Source organism: Sorex fumeus, unplaced genomic scaffold (genome assembly GCF_029834395.1).
Source record: "Sorex fumeus unplaced genomic scaffold, SorFum_2.1 ptg000033l, whole genome shotgun sequence".
Classification (NCBI taxonomy): Eukaryota; Metazoa; Chordata; class Mammalia; order Eulipotyphla; family Soricidae; genus Sorex; species Sorex fumeus.
Window position 1 is genome coordinate 34,947,767 of NW_026606090.1, and position 13,118 is coordinate 34,960,884.

The 13,118-nt window shown below is 41.2% G+C and overlaps 1 protein-coding gene across 2 annotated transcripts in view; it reads left to right on the plus strand.

Moving 5' to 3' along the window:
• The window catches only part of AFF3 (ALF transcription elongation factor 3), a 601,777-nt gene that overhangs the window by 479,132 nt on the left and 109,527 nt on the right, over positions 1–13,118 (plus strand). For both annotated transcript variants that reach the window (XM_056116650.1, XM_056116651.1), the window contains exon 10: positions 4,023–4,074. In XM_056116650.1, the coding sequence (XP_055972625.1) occupies positions 4,023–4,074 (52 nt within the window). The remainder of the gene's footprint in view (positions 1–4,022; positions 4,075–13,118) is intronic.

The window sequence follows — 13,118 nt, forward strand, 5'->3', positions numbered from 1 at the left end:
TGTAAATCACAGCGCTTTAATCAGAATATGGAGGGGGGAGAGACAAATCCTGGTTATGAACAGTTTTGGTCAGTAATAGACCTGAGAGTACAGAAACCAGAACAGAGACTTGAGCACGCCAGGGTGCAGGGAGAAGAGCGAATAGATTGCGGGAGGTGACCTGGGAATGGGAGTGCTAGGGAGTGACAGCATGCACCGAACCTGTAGCTGTGGCTGGGGAGGAGGAACGTTGGGCTGAAAGTGACCTGGGGGTGGGGGAGTAGTCAAGGGCACATTGGTGGCGGGGATGCGTAGTGACTTTTCATCAGTACTAGAAACTTGAGCACTGTTGTAACCCTGTTTCCTGAACTATAATGTTTTTTGTTTGTTTGGAGTCACACCCAGCAGTGCTCAGGGCTTACCCCTGGCTCTGTGTTCAAGGGTCACTCCTGGCAGGGCTTTGGGGTCCATACAGGATGCCGGGGATTGAACCTGGGCCAGTCACATGCAAAGCAAATGCCCTACCCACTGTATTATCACTCTGGCCCCAATATAATAATTTTTCAGTCACAGTCACAGTCCTCCCGTTGTTCATCGATTTTCTCGAGCGGGCCCAGTAACGTCTCCATCATGAGACTTGTTGTTACTGTGTTTGGCATATTGAGTACGTCACAGGTAGCTTGCCAGACTCTGCCGTGTGGGCGAGATACTCTCGGTAGCTTGCCGGGCTCTCCGAGAGGGGCGGAGGAGTCGAACTCGGGTCGGCCATGTTGGCCGCATGCAAGGCAAACACCCTACCGCTGTGCTATCGCTCCAGCCCATAATAATTTTTACATGACCTTATTGTTCTTATGAATAATTAACATCATAAACACCACGAGAGAGGGTTCACATGATGACCATTTGCTTATGTGAGCAAATCCTGTCTCCTGGGAACCAATATTGCTTCAAATTATGTACTTCATAAAATGCTAAATAGGAAAAGTTGGGGCTGGAAACAAGATCTAAACCACCGTCTGTCTTGTTCCAGATTTCTTCTGGCTCAGTGATTCCTTTGTACCTATGTGCTCAGCCCACCAGTCCCCCAGGGTGGGCCTATTCCAGCCTCCCTGGTTCCTAACCGACTCACAGGGCAGGAGCTGAATTCTGAGCAAAGGCAGACAGGAAGGGGCTCCCCTGTTTGTGAGATAAGAAATCCAGGCAGATGGTAGCGCTGACCCTCACAGGGCACTGAACTTCAGAAAGAGTGAAATGAGTTGTGTGACTTTCTGCTCGTGCTCCAGGCAGCAGAGATGGCGGCCTGGGGAATACCTGCAGAAGGTAACTTGCCTAACAAGTCAGCTGCCTTCCACTTAGCAGTGGCCAGATGAGACGTTTACATCTGTGAATATATTTAATGGGGAAACATAAACATTTGTCTTTGGTTTTCAGTCTCAAGTAGGTAGAACTAGCAGTAGCACCAGCGATAGAAACAAATCTGAAAACCAACCCAGTGAAAACTCAGGTATTTTAAAAGCCATTAAGATATAGCAAAATGAAATGAGCTTAAAAGAACTAAAAGATTTAAATCTATTAAGGGCCCCTAGTGACAAATAATTCCAGGGAAATTCTATTAATTAAAAACCACTGCTCTGTGAAATGACTGTACTTGGAGACAGTTAATGTGCGTTGGCCATACCTGTGTAAGAGAGATGGTCGTGAGAAGCAATTGGCCATCTGTTGTGGTTAGGCGACTGCTTCTACTTCTTGAGAAAATTTAGACCCCCCCACCCCCCAAAAAATTATCAGCTATAATATGTTTGTCTACTGCTCAGTTAAAATGTAATCAAGTTAACCTTAATACTTTTAGTAAAGCGTTAAAGGTTCAGGGACTGTTTTGCAGATTCCTTTTCTGACAACTACTGAAGCTATCTTTGGGAAGGTCATTGAGGCCCATTAGAATAATATGTACTAGAATACCAGAGTTACTTTTTGTAATTGATATAACATGGTTACAATAGTGATAATATTTATGCCTCTGACATGCCAACCTACTGTTCCTCTGCCACCACCAAACCTTCACAATTTTAAGGCATTTTTAAATGACATAATGAGGGCTGGAGCCACAGCACAGCAGGTAAGGCACTTGCCTTGAACACAGCCCATCTAGGTTCAAGCCCTGGCTTCCCATATGGTCCCCTGAACTCAAGCCAAGAACCAGGAGTAAGCCCTGAGCACTGCCAGGTGTGACCCAAAAAACAAAACAAAAAAGTTAATATTTTTTTAAAAACAAAAGTGACAAAGTGACAGTGCATTTTTGAATATATAAGTGAGCAAAACCAGTGCCAGGAAGCAGTATGCAACCCACGAATAGGCTTCTCTACCCAGAAGACACATGAGAAAATGAATGACTCTTTCTTGTGAGTTTCGGTGCCATCTGGGCCCCAGTTAGACTCGGGGCTGGGAGAGCTGTTGGGGCTGTGAGTACTTTCCTCCTCCTGGTGGAGAAGCCTGTGACTAAGCAGAGTTTGTGTCGTTACACTTAGAGCTTAAATGGCACACCAAAAACTAGCTTAAAAATTCCCAGTCATATACCCAAGAATAGCTGAGATCAGCACCAGGAGGATTACTCCATAGCTTAGTGGCCAGTCGGGCATTCTAGAGGAAAGGGCAGCTCAGATAGAGAAGGGAGCACCAAATAAAGGGTGTTTGGAGGATCCTCCCAGGAGGGGAGATGCATGTCGAAAGTAGACTATGGACTGAACATGTTTGCCACTCAATGCCTCTTTTGCAGACCACAACACCCAAAAGGAGAGAGAGAACACAGGGGATTGCCCTGCCACAGAGACAGGGGGGATGGGGGGATGGGGGTGGGAGGGATATTATCCATGGTGGTGGGAAATGGGCACTGGTGGAGGGATGGGTATTTGATCATTGCATAATCGAAACCCAAGCACAAAAATTTGTAAATCTACAACTGTACCTCATGGTGTTTCACTAATAAAAAAAATTTTTTTAAAATTCCCAGTCATGTTCCCTAAAAACATACATACGGGTTTTTGTTCTTTAGAAAACAGGATAAATTTATTTCATATCCATTTAATACCCGTGAATCTACATAAGAATCAAACCCAAGTGCTTGTTCAGACAGAGAGAAATGGAGCAAGGTAGAGATTTTCCCTAAACACAAGCATATCTTTTCTCCACATTCACCCCCCAAGTCGCTGAAATTAGTTGTGAAAATATTTGGAGGCTACGCCAGCCTAAAACTGGCTTATAAAGGAGATAGGCACACGTGGGGATCGGAATTCTGAAGGGGACTTCCGGGTCTTGAAAGAACCTTTGAAGCGACGCTGGCACTCACATGGCCAGCACCAGTGGGCCTTTCTCGCCCCGACAGAACCAGGCTGCTCTCAGTCGTGAAGCTGGATATGCCATAAGCCACGTTCTTTGCAGTGAGCTCACTTGAAAAGAAGCAGCTCAGCACTGCTGATCAGAACATGATTTTAACACAGCACCAATCATAGGGGTTTTTCCCTTCTAATGGTGACCCAGAAGCATGATTCCCACAACTATCCGTGAGGGTCAGACTCTGTCCTGACGGTTCCCCATGTAGCAGGCTCTGTCAGGCAGATTTTCCAGATCTTTGTGGAAGGCTAAGCAGCCGGGGCTCAGAGCTCCAGCCATAGTGCTCTGCAGAGTTCACTTGCTGCTCCATTCTGTCTCAAGTGGGAGTGGGGAGCATGGCACCTGTCACCTGGAAAACACCAAAAAGATCATTGTTGGATTATAACTCCAAAGGAAAGGCATCTTTGGTTTTATTTCTTTAAATATTGTATTCTTCAAGCCCCCCACCCAGAACTCTATGAGTGTTTGGAGGATTTTTTTCTCATTATGTGGCTATTTATAATTACCTGTTTGTCCAATGGAAAGCTGCAAAAAGAACATTTTCATAATTAGAAAATAACTTACACTATTATCAAAATATTGCAATAAAAATTGATATTTGGGTTCTGAAATATTTTGGTTACTTAGTATCTGTCCCTCTTTGTTCTCTTCTATAGAATGCTAGAAGATGACCTTAAACTCAGCAGTGATGAAGAGGAGAATGAGCAGGTAAGTTTCTCGTGTTGCTGTTCTTTGAACCTAACATGATGTCCTGACCCAGTTGGCAGCTCTGGATAGTGCCCTAAGTCGGATTCCACTGGGTGTCCTTTTGCTAAATTGTGAGCATCTGTGCTGTTGGGCCAGTCTTGGCTTTTATTTCCCTTCAAACTATCGTTCTGAGGTCAGGGTGTGCCTCAGTGATAGAGTTCTTGCTCTGTATGTATGAGGCCATGAGTTTGATTCTTGGAACTGCCAAAAATAACAGTAACAACAAAAAGCCCTGTGACTGTGACTTTCATGTCATTGAAACTAACAGTGTTGCTTATAAGGAGCAAGTAGATTCAGTGTGAAATAGAATGCTATCTGTTTTGCAAAGCTGACTGGCTTTGTGCTGGGACCAGATACCTGTTCTTAACCTCATCAGTAGGCAACAAGCAAGATGTGACATTAAATATTGAGAAGTCTGATACAGATATTATTAACTTTGAAAAGAAGAAAACATAGAGGTGAGCTAAAATGATGAATAAAAAAAGAATCATGCTCAGAATAGCTTTTTTGTCTTAAGTGATAAATATGCTTGAAGTGTTCTCCTCCGGTTCTGATTTATCAGCGCGAGACATCAGTCAGAAGTTTATAAATACTCTTCTGATCAGTCAGTTAAGGTGAAAAAAAAATATCCAAATAACATTCATCACCTTCACTTCTGCTTTTCAGGAACTGTTTGTATTAAAGCAAGTTTTAAAAATACTAAAGACAAATTTTTTTAACCTTCCACGTCCTTTCTTTGAACCTAAATTGTATTTTCTCAAGTTTGGATAAATGTGATAGATATAAAAACAATTCAGAGAGGTGTTTTGGTGTTTGTTTTGATGTTTTTACATGACACTTGCACTGTTAAATTGCTTTTTAAATCATGAATTTTATACAGCCCTATCCTGGGTTGCTATGAAGGGGATTTGGTTGTCTGGAGCAATGTTTCTCAACCTCTTGCCTTCTGTGTTCTCCTTCCCACCTATTTCCCTCATGTGCACCCTCTGTCCAACTGGCTGTTTCCCTAGTCTCATGCCTTGGACCCCCTTTGTGTGATTTTCACCTGTGGTCCCCTGGGGGCTTCCAGGAACCACATGGCTCCCAGTTGGGAACAGCTGAGCCTGACATGCAAATGCTTAGAATGTGTGGAGAGAGACTGCAGGGGAGAAATAAAAGTCAAAAGCAGTCTTCCAGGAAGAAAGAGCAGACTGTCGCCTGGGTTGTAGAAGGTTTTGTCTATCTGATGAGAAGAGAAAGGTGAGGTAGCGAAGAGGAGTCTGGCTTTGAGACGGAACTTGAGTGTGGAAACATGACCAGCAAGTGCAGGAAGCTTCACGGAGCTTGAGAGGGTTGCTTGGACTTTAGAGAATGATTTTAAGAAAGTAACCCAATTGACCCATGCAGGGCAGTCACACAGTCTTCATACAACAATCCTGGCAGAACTGCAGAGTTCTTTCACTCCTAAATTAGGTTCCTTGTCTAAAGTAACTATAAGCAAAACAGTATCGTTAGTTTTGTGCCTTTTTTCAATGAGACTCTCAGAGTGTGGTTCAGACAAAGCATCTCTCTCTGGGTGCGGCCCTGGGTGCCCCTCCGGGCATTGCTGGTGGTGACTCTAGTGGCCATCGCACATGGTGTCCCCAGCCTTCAAGGCCAACTAGCACATCTGCAGGCCCTCGCCTTGAGCTCTGGCCCTGCTCAAGGTTCACCAGTCCCAGACCCCTTAAACACCATTTGTTCCTAAGTAAATAAGGGAAAAGCCAATGTATAAGTTCACTTTATTTAAGAAAAAGCATCGGAAACTGTTTCATTCAGCAAACACTTCTTAATTTGGGAATAATTTCCTGAGTTATTTCCAGAAAATACGCCTACTGAAAACTCAATTTGGAAAAATTAGTTGTCAGGGTTACATTAAACACATCTCTAACTTAGTAAGAGCTTGAGTTAACCTCATTTGCAACATGTAGTCATTAATAACTCTGATCCTTCATGCTTGGATTTGGTTCTTGTGTGTATGTATACCTTCCTGTGTTTTTCAGTAAAAGCCATTAACAAAGTGATTTTTATCCAGTAATTCTTTCTTTTAATTAAGATTCCAAGCAGTGGGGTTTTGTATATGATAGTTTAAGTGATTGCTTTAAAATAACAATTATGCTAAGTTATCCTGCTTTGGCCTGTAGTTATACTCTAGTCTAATCACAAAATCATAATTCTCATGCTTTTAAAGAAGACTAATGATAGGTTTTTTTTTCTCTATGAGACACAATTATGGTGTGCCCTGAATAAGCACAGACTGGCACACCACAGCATTCAGACATGCTGCATTTTTCAGGCAGTTTGAGCAAATTAGATTGGTGATTTCAGCGGACAGTACACTTATCAGTGCTGGTCAGTGGGTATAAGACTGACAGCCACTGATTTTGAAAATTGTTTTATTACTCTTACTGTTGAGGTCACGTGGTTTGCAATTATGTTAATGTTTATGCTTTTACTATGCAAAGTTACTGTACCACCACCAGGACACCAACAACCCTCCACCACCGTCCTTATGCAACTCCTGATACACCCCTTGCCCCACTGGCCAATCCCTCGGCCCCTTCTGGTAAGCGAGTGACCTTGCTAGAGTTCATTGGTCATTGTCCTTCCCCTTGCTTTGTTTCATTCCACACCCACCTCAGCCTCCATTTGACCTCCCCCTTTATCCTGAGCCATACAGGTTTCAGCAAGTAGCAAGATTTCATCTTTTCTTAGCGCTGAAATGTACACTGTGGTATATATACAGATTATTTCTTGTACGTATATATAAAATTATTTTCATAATTATGGTACATATACATATTATTTCATTGTGTATATATACCACAATTTCTTTATCCATTAATCTGTTGTTAAGTGTTGATCTTGACCACTGCAAATAGCATCACAGTGTTGCATATATTTTCTAAATGAATCCACAGATGGCCCTTCATCTTAGCATTCAAATAAATTCTATTTCTTACCTAAAATATGAATGATTTTATGTTCTTAGGATACATGCAAATAAGTGGAATCACTGGGTCACGTGGTATTTCTATTTTTAATTTTCTGAGTAGATTCCACTGTTGTCTTTAGAAAATGAACCCACTTACGGTTTCACCAGTGTCGAATGAGGCTCCGTTTTCTACCACGTTCCCCACCAGCACTGCTTGTTTCCGGACTTTCTAATACAAGCCATTCTTGCTGGTTTGAGGTTAATACCTTATTATCATTTTGACCTGCATTTCCATGATGACCAGTGATGATGAACACTTTTTCGTATGTGTTTTCAGCATCTGTATATCTGTTTTGAGAAAGCATATGTTCAGCTCATTTACCCAGTATTTGATAGGGTTTTTATTTTTTCCTTTGTTTTTATTGAAGTTTTGTATGTCTTTGATATCGCCTTGCGCCGTATGTTTGGCATAGAAAGTTTGTCTCCCATTCAATCAGTGTTTTTTAAATTTAAGATATAGTTTCTCTCACCTAGTTTCTACAAGTACAAGTCTTTTGGTTTAATGTAGTCTTGTTTTTGTTTTCTTTGAAGCTTTCAAAATCAGTAGTGCCCCTGAAGTCAGTGTCATGGAGAGTCCCTTTATATCCCTCTCAATGTATTTTAATCATTTTGGACTAGTTTTGAAGTGTTTAAACTATTTTGAATTAATTTGTGTATGTGTGAACTAGGAGTGAAATTTCTTTATTTCTTCCTTTTTTTTTTCTTGGTATGTGGTCATGCATTTCTCCTAGTAGCATTTGCTGAAGAGGCTTTCCTTTTTCCATCTAGTCCACTGATATCCTTTCTTGTAAATATACTGTCCAGATATTTGAGGGTTTATCTCTGGGTTCTCATTCCTATTTCATTGATATGGAGATCGAATTTTATTCTCATATCATACAAATTTATAGTATGCCTTAAATCGAGGCAATGTATGACTCACAGCTATTTTTTCTCATAATTGTTTTTGCTATTCAGGGAGTTTTATGGTTTCATACAAATTTGAATCATATTTGTTCCAAGCTCTTGAAGACTACCTCTAGAATTTTGATAAGGGTTGCACAAATCTATATGGTGCTTTACGAAGTATGCACACTTGAACAATTCATTGCTGGAAGAATTTGTAAATTCTTCCAGCAATGAATTTGAATTTTTTTTTAAATTTCTTTGTGGGCTCTATTTCTCTGAACAGGGACTTGTTATCATCTATGTGCCAATCTTTTCCCTCCTTTGTTAAGTTGATTCCTAAAGTACTTGATGTTTTGGGACATAATTATAAGTGAGTTTTTTTTTTAAAAATTCTTTATCTTCTAGGAAATTATTTGCACATAGAAATGTAACCAACTTTGTGTTGGTTTTGATTTTGTAGCCTGCTGTTTTGCTGTGTAAGTTTACTGTTTCTGAAAGCTCTTTTGGTGGAGTCTTTGGGATTTTCTGTGTTATTACATCAAAGAGTAGTTTTAAACCTCTTTTCCAGTTTGAATCTCTTTAATTTTGTCTTGACTAATAGCTGTCTCTGTGCCTTCCAGTTCTGTATTGAATAGTGGTGTGAGTGAACAGCCTTGCCTATACCTGATCTGTAGAGAGAAGGTGTCCCAGTTTTTGCCACCAAGAATGGTGTTAGTTGTGTGTTTTATTTGTTATAGATGGGCTTCACTATGTTAAGTTCCTCTATCCCTACTTTATGGAAGCGATTTTTTTAATGATTAGTGGGTGTTAAATATTACCAAAAATTTCCTCTGTCTCTTGTGATATGAGCAAATTGTTAATTTTACTTTTATTGATGTGGTGTATCACACTCATTGATGTATATGTATTTAACCATCCATACAATCATGGAATGAATCCCACTTGGTCATAGTATATTGTCCATTTGATGTGTTGTTGAATTTAGTTCACTAATATTTTGCCAGGGATTTTTGCGTCTGTTTTTTTCAGGGATATTGATTTGCAGTTTTCTTTTTAATAATATCTCTCTCTGCTTCGGGTATTAGGGTAATTAATGTTGGCCTCCTGTAAATTCAGCAATAAATCCTGTTTCTTTGGATTTTTCATAGGTCCTGTTCAATAGAACTCATTAGTAAACCCATCTAGAATTGGGCTTTCGTTGCGGGGGCCGGGGGAAGGTTTTCTATTACTGTTTCAGTTACTCTACTAGTAACTGATCTGTTCAAGTTTAAATGCACCTGCGTTTGGTACTGTTAATAAGAGCTAGGTCTTCTTGACCTCTTGATCCCCTGATCAGTGTGTGATGTTCATACCTACCTCTTACTCCCTGCTCAGGTTTAAGTGCTGTTTGATCTGATGAACATAAACCATCTCTCAGTCTGCCAATTGTCTCTAAGATTGGTTTCCAGCTTTCCACTCTTAGCTCAGTGCTTGTTGTAATGTCTGGTGTGTTCTAAACAGCAACAGGTTGGATTCTGTTTTCTAGACTAAACATTTGGATATGCCCATCCCTTCTGTGCCTTTGGATTGGGGGTTCACTCTGTTGACGTTTCAAGAAATTATTAACATAAAGGATTATGCTTATTTTTCTGTAAGCATTTTGGGTGTTTTTGATGCTGAGCTTTGGTTGTTTTGGATTTCTCTTATTTTTCTTTGATTTCAATTTGCTATCAGTCTTATGCTTCTATTCACCTTGTCTAAATATTTTTGCTTCGGAGTCACCATGTAGTTTATGGATGAATTCTAAGCATATTTGCCCCTTGTAAATGTAGAACAAGTAAGTCCTTCATTCTGGGAATCAACTTTATTATTCTCTTTCTGTCCCCCATTTTATATTTTTTATATATCTTTGTGCTCCCAAATGGCCTTTTACGGAAGATAATTTAGTATTTCTTGCAGGGCTGGTTTAGAGGCAATGGATGCCATTAGTTGCTCTTTGTCTGGAAATGTTTTTAAGTTCCCATCAGATCTGAGTGATTACCTGGCAAGAGAAAGGACTGTTGGGTGGAGATTCTTCACATTCAAGACTTGGGATATATTAGTGCCTTCTCGCCTGTAGAGTTTCATTTGAATACTCTGGTATCTCTTCAGATAGCATTGATCTTTGCCTTTTGAAAAATCTAATGTGAATTTTTGAGAGTTCCTTTAATACATAAGTCTTTGCTTTTATTCGTGTTGCCTTTAAGAGTCCTCACTCTCTTTCTCTGACTCTATCTCTCACACTTGTTCTCTCTCTCTCTCTTTCTCTCTCTCACTCTCTAATTCTTGCCATCTGCATTACAATATATTGGTGTGTGTCCGCTTGAGATTATTCTTTGAGCTCCCTGCATGAGAATATGTGTTTTATTCCTCAGATTAAGGAAATTCTCAGGTATTATTTCTTCCACCAGTAATTCTACCTTTCTCCTTTTTTGTCTCCTTTTGGAAACTTCAGGATAAGAATGCTGTTTATCTTAACAGTGTCCCATGAATCTCTTGCATTTTTCATTGTCTTTGGATAAAGTTTTGACTATTTCCTTCTGCTGCTGAGTCACACCCTTCTTCTTTTTAACTCAGTTACTATAGTCTTTATCACATTCATTTGTGTTTGGAAATTTTTCAATTTTTCATACTCTCCACAACTTCTTGAAGGTTATTGATTCCAATGAGATCTTTCCAGTGATATCTTTATTTTATTGAACCTCAATCGGATTTGTACTTGGAAGTCTTTCTTTGTTCGCCTTCATCAGTATGACTGGATTCTTCTGTCTTTTCATTTTCTGTCACTGTGTGAGAGCTAAGACTGGAGATTCGAGTATGAACTGACCTGACTCTCAGGACTTCTCCCTTGCCAGACTGAGTTAGATCCTGTGACTCTGATACTTATGATCACATGTGACCTGAAGTAACTACAATGTTGCTATGAATTTGCAGTCACAAGCTTTCTGCATCCACAGTGTACTGCCATCAGGCCAACCAGTGCTTTTGGGCCTGTTTCGTCACGGTCACGGCCCTCCCGTTGTTCATCAATTTGCTCGAGCAGGCCCAATAACGTCTTCATCATGAGACTTGTTGTTACTGTGTTTGGCATATCGAACACGTTACGGGTAGCTTGCCAGGCTCTACTGTGCAGGCGAGATACTCTCGGTAGCTTGCCGGGCTCTCCAAGAGGGGCAGAGGAATCGAACTCGGGTCAGCCATCTTGGCCGCTTGTAAGGCAAACGCCTTACCGCTGTGCTATTGCTCCAGCCCCTGCCAAATTAGACTTAGACATTTCATGTTAGTAATAGCACAGCGGGTAAGGCGTTTGCCTTGCACGTGGCCGCCTCGGCCAACCCAGGTTCGATTCCTCGGCCCCTCTCAGAGAGCCCAGCAAGCTACCAGGAGTATCTCGCCCGCATGGCAAAGCCTGGCAAGCTACCCATGACGTATTCGATATGCCAAACACAGTAACAAAAAGTCTCATGATGGAGACGTTACTGGACCCACTCGAGCAAATTGATGAACAACCGGAGGACAGTGACAGATAATCAGAGTTTGTCCCTTAACCCCAAGTCTTTTTTTGTATTATTTTGTTAATTTTTTTAAGTTTTTTTTTATTTGATCACTGTGAGATACAATTACAAAGCTTTCATGATAAGTTTCAGTCATACAATGATCAAACACACATCCCTCTACCCGCGCACATTTTCCACCACCGATGTCCCCAGTATCCCTCCCCCCTCATCCCACCCCTCCCCTGCCTCTATTTTGTATAATTTTGGAGGGAGCAGGGGAAAGTTGGGCACCCCTGTCTGTGCTCAGGGTTACTCCTGGTGGGATCTGCTATATAGGCAAGTGTTTCAACCCCTCTCTTTGGCTGCTTAACCCCAAGTATACTATCTCTGGAGACTGTATAATGTATTTCCCTGCCTTGATAATCATGTTACACTAAACTCATTGAGCTGACAGGACACCTGATTGTCTTTGTGAGTCTTGGTTCCCAGCCATAGAGCCGCTGTAATGAAATGTCAGCTGCAAAAACTTGAATTAGCATGGCTGTCTTTCCTTCCTAAAATACTTGAGATTTGTAGGCGTTTGGAAACTCTATCCGATGTCTCCTTTATCTTTATCACCTCTGTGCTCTCTAAAGAGATATGCTACTCCAGTGAGGAGGAGCTCAGTCTTAGCAGCCCTGTTCTCTGGGCAGAGATTCCTGTTGTACTACTCAGTTGCTTTAGAACTTTGGCCCTGTCCCTGAAATTATTCTCTGCTTTAGCATCACAGCTTATAAATTAGAAATAATATGAGCTGCCCCCATAGCCTGCTGCCTCCTCATAATTTGTGCCCACATGATAATCTTCGTGTGATTGAATCTAATAGACCTTTGTTTATTAACTTATAATTGAACATGATATACATAAGATATGCATAATTTAGGGTTCAACCTGATGACTGTTCATTAACTACAAATACCCATGCAACTCAACATCCAGATCAAAACCAGAAATAGCCACGAACTTAGTCCTCTTGTGGCTGTGTGCAGTCACCGCCCTCCAAAGAATAAATCCTGCAGTCTTTCTATGTCTGTCCCTTTCTTTCTGGGGAACATAAAGTAACAAAATAGGAGACTAACACCCAAGAATAACCCAGATAAGTACCAGGAGGTTCACTCCATGGCTTGGAGGCCAGCCGCACATGCTAGGGGAAAAGGCAGCGCAGATAGAGAAGGGAGCACCAAATAGAGGTTGTTGGGAGGATCCGCCCAGGATGGGAGATGCATGCTGAAAGTAGACTATTGACCGAACATGACTGCCACTCAATTCCTCTTTTGCAAACCACAGCACCCAAAAGGAGAGAGAGAACAAAAGGGAGTGCCCTGATACAGAGGCAGGGTAGGATGGAGGTATGGGGGGTGGGAGGGATACTGGGATTAGTGGTGGTGGTGGGCACTTGTGGAGGGATGGGTATGCGATCAATGTATAATTGAAACCCAATCACAAAAATTTGTAAGTATACAACTGTACCTCATGGTGTTTCACTAATAAAAATTTTTTTAAAAAGAAGAAAACCTGCTTTCTTTCATTTTTTTACAGTTTTTTTAATT